The following is an 8155-nucleotide window of genomic DNA, read 5'->3' as shown; positions in this document are numbered from 1 at the left end:
GAGAAGGAGCCCGCGGTGGCCCAGAAGCTGCGCGTGATGCAGTTCCTGGCGCGGATCGAGGAAGGCGAGAACCTGGGTGAGTGCCCAGCCCGCCCGGTGAGGCTCTGGGGAGGTCCCTGTGGTGGCTCGCAGCCCGCTCCCCCCGGCGGGGGGGGGCCCGCCGCTCCCCCAGGCGGGGTGTGCCCTGTCCTGGGGCCCCGGGAGCTGTGTGTCTGCCCAGAGCAGGGAGCGGGACCGGAGCTGTTAGCCTGTGGGAGCTTTCCCCGGGGGTGAGGGGCCAAAGAGCGTGGCTGTTCATGTCTGCATTGCGCTGCCACAGCAAGTGACGGGCTGCTGCCTTAGCCAAGAGCACTGTGCTCAAGCCCAAGCTCCGGCGCTGTCCCGGTGTTTGAAAACAGTCCCCAGACCTTCTGAAATGCCCCCCTGAGTCAGTTATGTGCAGTCAGGTGGTGCTTCTGTAGCTTTCCGTGCCTGTGGGGGGATCTTGCAGAGGTTAGATGCTTGGCAGTCTGCCTGCCGTTCCCTCCCATCTTCGTCACTGGTAGCTCTAGAATCTGCAGTCACGCTGAGGAAATTAGGTAACTAGTTCTCTGCAAGGCATCCCCACAAGTGCCTCACGAACCAGCGGCTGTGAATTCTCGTAGATTGCACCTTCGATAAAGAGTCGGATCTCACTCCCCTCGAATCGGCGATCAGTGTCTTGAAGCTCATTGAGAGGGAATTCTCCGTGGCTGAGAAGACGATGGAAACCATTCAGAAAATGCTGAAGGAAGCTGTAAGACCTTTTTCTTTTTCAATTAATACTCTGCTCATCTTTTGTCTTGGAAAGGTCTTGTGTAAGTGACAGTGGGAATTGCCTCACGTGTAAAATGCCCCAGTTAGTACCGCGAACGCCTGCCTTCAGCGTACGTGCTTCTGCGTCATTTAACGTGGGAGCTGTTTCTCTGTGTAAGCCGGCAGTAAGCCGTTACCTCTGTGCCATGCTCGATTATTGTACCTGCTTTTCCAAAGCTGATCTAAAGAGTGTGGTCAGTTCAGTGTCAACAGAGAAACTGGTCTTTGTTTTCCTCTGTAGGCTGTTATTGTCTGCATCAAAAGCAGAGAGTTTGATAAAGCTTCAAAAATTTTCAAGAGGCATATGGGGAAAGACCCCAAGAGCCAGGTGAGTCTGCGCCAGGATGAAAGATGGCTGTTTGAGGGCTGTGGGATATGTCCTGCGGGATATTTGGGGTGGTGTGAAATGTCTTATGGGGTATTGGGGGGTGGAGGGAAGGAGAGGGGCATCTGGGACTCATATCGCAGGCCTAAAAGGTTTCCTTGGGAAGCACGCGTCTTGGGGAAACCTGAACAAGAAGCAAGGGTAAGGGTGCCAAAATGGAGAGTCCTTGACTGATGGGCCCCAGTGTCAGGCATTTCTAAAGCACATCCATCGTCATTGTGCAGCTCCCTCTGTCCCATTCCCTCGCGTATCTTCACGGGTCTGCCAGGCATCAGCGTTCTTCCTTCGCCCTGCAGCAAGCTCAAGCTCACACGTAGCGCGCGCGTGTTCATAGAAAGAGGCAGCATCGTGTCTTGGGCACTGGAGGCAAGAAGTCATAGCTGCTGAAACACGATGTTTCTCCTGTTGCTCCGGCCTTTTCCCAGCCTTATGTTGGTGTGAAGTAGTTGTGCCTGGAGAGTGTCAAATAGGAGAGGCCCAGTCCTCCCCTGGGTCCCATCTCCTGCGGTTGTCGTTTGTACCCTTGTACCTGCTCAGAGCATTCTTACCCCCCTCTAGAAAAAGAGAAACGAGTTGCTGACCATCATCCGGGAGAAGAATTTAACTCACCCGATAGTCAAAAACTTCTCTTACAAGAACTTCCAGCAGAGCATGTTCCAGTTCCTGAAGACCTACATGGATGACTCGGAGCCCCTGCTGCTAACGGTGCGTGTCTGCCCGGCTTCTGTCCTGCGCCAGCTTCTGCCCCAGCGAGGGGCAGCGGGGAAGCGGCACGAGATGCAGATGTGGGGATAACTGACGCTTTGCCACGAGGCAGTGAAATACAGGAATCTGGCTCCTCCGTGCCTTCTGTGCCAGCAGTGCGTTAGAGTTTAGGCACCTAATTTACAGTGGTTAAATCCAAAATATTTTAAATTCAGCCTGTCCTAAAAGGTTTATACAGTTGAACACAGTTCTCAATCTATTTTAATGGATAGACACGAACTCTGTACGCGGTGCTGATTGAACCACAAGTAGCAGCTTAATACACCTTTGCGGGGGGGATAAAATCGGGTGGTAGTGTGGGAGATCATCTCTATAACGCTCATCTCTATCATGCTTATTCTCTGTCCCAGATAATGAAAAAGACTTTGAATTCAGAATGTGCTGAAGAACCAAAATGCTCATCGGCAACTCCTGAGTCTGCAAAGGGACCAAGGGAGGAGGCAGCAGCTCCGGAGCCCTCGGGAGGGACCGGTGGCCCAGCAGGAGCTCCAGAGCCTGCAGAGACAGCCCAAGACCTGGGGAGAGCTCCCAAGCCCGCAGAGAGCGCAGACACCGCTGCAGCAGCTCCTGAGCCCATGGAAGAAGCTAGTGACTCTGCAGCAGCTCCCGAGCCTATGGAAGGTGCTACAGACCCAGCCGCAACTCCTGAGCATATAACGGCAGCGGTTAATCATGTGGAAGATGCCTCAGAGCCTATGGAAATAGCCAAAGAACCAGCAGCAGCTCAGGAACTTCCAGGAGCATCCTTCAGGGACTCGGCAAGGTGGGCAGAGGAATCTGGCCCTGCGCTGTGGATGAAGTTTGACAGCGGATCTCTTCTGAGGGGTAGTTTGCTCTGTGCAGGCAGCTCTCAATTTCCCCGAAGGCCAGCCCGGGCAGCTCTGCACAGGCACGCCCCAGGGAATGGCGGTGTAAGGCTTCTGGCTGGAACACCATAATGTTAAGGTGGCTTGGGGTTTTTTTGAGAAAAAAGTTTTGTAGACTAGAGAGGAAGGGCAGTGGCTGCCAGAAGGTTTGCTCTCGCGGAGCAGCGTTATCCGTGTGGTTCAGCCCTTAATCAAGAGCAGCAGGGTGTCCGGTGGTGCGTGGAGCCTGGGCATGTTCTCTCCAGACGTGCTTCCCCAGTACGCCGTGTTGTTTAGCAGGAGGGTGGGCTGAAGGGTTGGGAATGCCCTCTTCAATAGTTTTTCTTTGCACCTAGAGGCAGTTGTGGAGGGTCAGAGCGTAGGGGAAGAGCCTGATTTCAGTGAAGTGGAGCCACCTTGGCGATATCTTTCCAACCTACTCAGTTCTGTTTATTTTGTAGGCAGCCCTCCGGAACTGTAACCACATATGGGATTTCTGTTCTGAGAGAAGCTTTCAAGATCCTGTCGAACTCCCAGGATTCTGACGCACTCTTCACCAAACTGGACGAAACAGACTTTTCTTTCCCCAAGCAACTGTCTCCTTCTGTATCCCACAGAACGAAGAGACGGAAAGAAGAGGAGAATCAAGATTCTGAGGTCTCAGACCCTCCTGAAATATCCCATAAGGGCAAACGCTTGTTGACCATAAGCAAACTGGTCATGGAGCAAGACAGCCAGTACAGCGAGTCGAGTGAGACCCCAGACTCTTCCCAGGAGCCAGTTGTGTCTTCTGCTTCCAGACCTGTTCAGAAATTGCATGACCAGCCTGTATCTGCCAAGAGTGCCAAGTATGAAGCCCGTCTTTTGTGGTATACCCTAATCTGTGCCCAACCTTTTGACTTGCAGCTGACATCGGTCACATGAACAACAAAATCCTTCATCTTTAATGCAGGATGAGTATATTGACCGTCCTTGTCCGCTCGCGCAGGTGGAGCAGGGCACAGCAGATGCTCTGTTGCCCTGACCCTTTCCTGTTTGGTTAACAGAGGGGAGAAAATGAGCTGGCTTCCCCTGGCCGTGGGTCAGAGGTGCTGCGGTTGGTGTTGGTGGGTGATACACGTGTTTCTCTGCGCTATGGGTAGCAATGTTGAACCTGGAAAAAGTTTGTAGGTGCATCTTGCGGAACAGATTAGACTTTCTTTTCCACCTCTTGAGAAATCCCACGCAGACCTTGCGTAAGCTCTTTACTCCCCAAGCCTGTGTTGGTTAAGGAGCTCCTGGTTGTAGCTTTCTGCCTGTTTGCTGAGTGTGTGCTGTCGCTTACCTCGCAGCTGAAACGGCCGCGCTAGAGGAGGCGGGGGCATGTCGGGGTTTGTTCCTTTTTATAAGGATTTCCCACAGAAAACAGCCAGGGAGGCTTACTGGCAGAAGTCTGAAATTAACACTGGTGTGAGGATCGTCAGCTAAGAGTCCAAGGGGTGTCTCCTGTAGGCCGTAACGAGGGTGGGACAAAGGTTCTGGCTTAACTGGCTGAGCTGCTCCTCTTGGGCTTAGTGAAGACACGTAGCAGCCAGCAACAGTGGAGTTTTGGATCCCCAGAAGTGAAACTGGGAGGACTGAGGAGAGCTTGATGTCTTTGAAAAGATAAATTTCCCTTAGCTCCTGGCTTAAGAATGTCAGGAACATACAGGTTTGGTTTTGGAGGGATCCTGGCGCTCTGTGTAGCTTGGCTGCTCTGGAGCTGGACTGTCTCTGGAGCACAAGAGAGTGGCTGCAGGTGGAGATGTGCTGCAGCAGACGGTGGGGAAATCTCCCCGATGCCTTGCTGCTCTGTCTTGCTCAGGGTTAAGCCAGTTGTCAGAGATGATGCTGAGAAGGGATTTCTACCCCTCCCGTGTTGTCCACTTCCTTGGGTCTTCTGTGAATTTTACTTAATACATTTCCCCCTCTTTCCAGGACGTGCGAATGCTGACACTTGATCTCTTTTGCTTTTTCCCGGTAGTATGTTGCAGCTGACACTGCTGGCCCTAGGACATGTCTTGAGTTTATTCGGAGGGTGCTGGGGAATGCTGCGGGGATGGGAGGATGCTCTGTGAATGCTCCCAGAGCGGAGTGCTGTGGCTGACTGCCCTGGGAAGGGGCCGGGCTCAGGGACTGGGGTGTGACGCCTTCCCCTCCTGCGCCAGGGGCCCAAAGCGAGGGTTGGTGCTGGATCAGGAAGGAGCCCGGAGCGGGGCTGCTGCTGCTGGCTTGAGCAGTTCTGGAGCTTCAGCCCTGCCAGCATGCAAGCTGGTTTCCAGTTCCCCTGGGAAGTGATTTGCTGCCTGTGCTGCTCGTGTGGGTGTCACGGCAGTGGTGGTGCTAATGGTGCCTGTCTGGAAGTGTGACCCTGTGCATCTCTGCCGGCTCTGAAATGTTTATGTGCAAGAGAGAGGCGCTCAACAGCGCATCTTCAAGTATGACTAGAGAACAGTTATTTTCCTGTCACCACACACGGCTTCAGCTGTATGGGTGTGACAGTCGGGGGGAACCTTCTGAAGTTTTTTTTGACAGGCTTAGTTTCACCTCACCAGTTTGTGCCTGAGGATGGCAGGCAGGTGACAGCCTTGAGGCACCTGGTCTCACAGAGGGGCCTCTGTAGCTCGGACGACCTCAGCAGTGTTAGGAGTGAAACATCCAAAATTAAATCCTTTTTGGGAAGGCTGAAGGCGTCTGGCCTGAGCTGTCGGCAGGGCTGTGCTGTACGCGAGGGCCTGGGCAGCCCAGCCGTGTGTCTGTTTGCTCGGAGTGTTTTACTGCATAGTTAGTATCCAGTCACTTGTTTTTGCCAACGCTGGCTGCAAGTGACAACACTCCACGTGTGTGTGAGTGTGTATCGCTCGCTGTACGTTGAGCTCCTAGGGATTCACCCCAACTCAGGGAGGAGCGGAGGAGGTGCCGTGTTTGTACATTGCTTTCTGGGCGCATTTCTCTGTGCTGTGCGCTCATCCCAGGCTTCCTGCTATGCTCCGGGAGGCTCTGCACCTTCTCCCCCTGAAACGTTTCCCCGAGCCAGGAACCGCAGTACATGCTTGCCTGCTTTCAGGTCCTTCCAGGGAAGGTGGAACAGCTCCTATGGCGAAGAAGTAAAAGACAGTTGGAGCGAGGAGGATGAGCTCTTCTCGGACACAGGTAAGACCTGAGGCCCTGCTGCAGGTGGTAATTGATGATAATCCTGCTCTGGGGCTCATTCACGGATGTCTTGCTACCTTCTGTGTGACTGAATTGTGCAACTAGAATTCCTAAAAGCCCAAGGCAGCAGGTCCAGCTCTGAGGTGTCTGTTCTCTGTACCTCTGACCCGAAATGTGCAGCAAAACTCCAGGTGTCAGAGTGATCGTGCTGAGCTCACAGCACGGAAACACTGGAAATACCGCTCCTTCCCTGTTCCCACTTTAGTGCTGTGAATTAAAGGTCGAGTTTACCTTTTCAGCCAGCACAGTGCTCCAGGCCAGTTCCCTTTGCAGCTGGATGCACAGCTTAGCTGGTGGAAAGGAGCAGACGGTGGGTGTCTGATTCCAGCCTAGCACACGGCGTCGCCCAGCCTGGGTGGACTCCCTGCTCTTGATGTACTGGCTGGTTTAAAACAAAACGGATCTAATGGGAAAGCTCTCACATGCAGCAATTGGGGCTTGAAAAGGAAAGGCTGTGCATGCAGAAAAGGGAGGGATAAAGGAATTTGGGTTTATTGTCCATCGTGGGATGTTCTTGTTGTAGGCTGACCGCACAGTTCAGCGGTTGAGCCCACGTGCTCTCTCGGGGAGGTCTGTATCTCCTGAGTTGTGGTGAAATGTAATCCTCGTGCCTTGTTTTTCAGCATCACTGGGGGCAGACAGCCACAACACTACAGTCTTCGGTTCCAAGAAACAGGTAACGTAGAGCCCTTAAATCCTTCCGATAAGGCCTGAAATCAGGACGTGTCCGTATAAAAGAGCAAACTATTGGACAGTTTGAAATTGGTTGGTGAGGATTGCTGCTCAGAGCGCTTCCTCGGCAGCCTGCCGTTCACGACAGCAGGGCAAGCCGCCGCTGCACTTTTGGTGGAGCACCAGAGCCTGGGTTGGGCAGTGAGGCTTCCTGCGGCCAGTGCTGGCAGTGCCCAGGCTGGGTCCCAGTCGTGCAGGTCGAGCTGGCTGGAGTTTCTCCCAGTTTGGGAGCTGGCTAAAGCCTCCCACATGCCAGGCACTGGTTACGTGCACGATGTCCCTTTTCCTTGATGCGCGTGGCTCAGAACGAGGTTTGCTGAGTTCCTCATGCTGGAGGGGTTCAGCATCTTCTTGGGGTAAGGGACACGCGTACAACAGCCGTTACCTGGGAAGAGGCCCCAGGTTTGGCGCTACCAGGAACTCTCTCACCCTTGGAAGATTGCTGCTGGCTCTTGTGCTGCTCTGTACCACGTAGCGCTTTGTCCCCGGTAACTGCTTTCTTCACTTATTTCATGTTTTCCTTCCAGTACATAAATTCAGGGCACCTGCAGACCTGCACTTGCAGGGTTTTTTTTTTTAAACCCAACTTGTCCTCTGTGAGGCAGGGCGCAGACAGCGAGCGCTTTGTGTCTCGTGCTTGCTGCTTCATCGAAAGGTAATTCCTCTTCCACATGATCAGTATCACGCTTTGCGAAGCAGAACTGCTCCCGAGCCTGAGCTTAGCACTTCTCTGACTTGTAACAGTTGTGAGAGCACGCCTGCAGTGCCGTGGTGAGCAAGCACTGTGCATGCTGTGGACAGGACAGGTAAAGGGAAGCTGACATGTTGGGCGGGAGCTGCAGCGCGGTTCTCCACCAAACCCAGCTCCTCCCTGAGCCTGCACTCCACTCACGGAGCGGTGCTTTCCTGCTCTCTTGTAGAAATGGACCGTACAGGAGAGTGAGTGGATCAAAGAGGGCGTGAAGAAGTTTGGAGAAGGCAGGTGGAAGTCCATTTGCGAGAAGTACCCCTTCCAGAACCGCACGGCAGTGATGATCAAGGACCGCTGGCGGACCATGAAAAAGCTGGGAATCCTCTGAAGTTGGGAGCCACAAGACCTTCAGTGCAAAAACCTTCTTATTTTTCTTTTGAAAGGTGGACCAGAGCACTAGCAGTGGGGAGGCTGCTGTGCTCGTCCCTGCTGCGTGCTGGGGCCGGCGTGGTGAGCCCCGCTGGCTCCTGGTGCCCCAGGCTGCCGCAGCAGATGGAAACCACGCCTGATGAGAACCGAGGAGCCTCGTGTCTCGAGCTGTAGCTGCAAGCTTTAGGTCTGCAGTTGGCAGAGGCTGCACAGCCTGACTGCACGCGCTGGGAAACGGCCTGG

At 53.9% G+C, this 8155-nt stretch overlaps 1 protein-coding gene across 1 annotated transcript; it reads left to right on the top strand.

Annotated features, from left to right (window-relative positions):
• Positions 1–3: 3 nt before the first annotated feature.
• Positions 4–7871, top strand: TERF2 (telomeric repeat binding factor 2; the record flags this gene model as incomplete). The annotated part of the gene is made up of 9 exons (XM_010075091.1): positions 4–76; positions 645–775; positions 1076–1162; positions 1778–1924; positions 2335–2747; positions 3291–3677; positions 5915–6000; positions 6684–6736; positions 7713–7871. Coding segments are annotated over 9 exons (1536 nt in total), but the record flags the coding sequence as incomplete, so codon positions are not given.
• Between the last annotated feature and the right edge of the window lie 284 nt (positions 7872–8155).

Source organism: Pterocles gutturalis, unplaced genomic scaffold (assembly GCF_000699245.1).
Source record: "Pterocles gutturalis isolate BGI_N339 unplaced genomic scaffold, ASM69924v1 scaffold7922, whole genome shotgun sequence".
In the NCBI taxonomy this organism is placed as follows: Eukaryota; Metazoa; Chordata; class Aves; order Pterocliformes; family Pteroclidae; genus Pterocles; species Pterocles gutturalis.
Note: the sequence above shows the minus strand (reverse complement) of the source record. Positions and strands in the feature narration are given on the sequence as shown.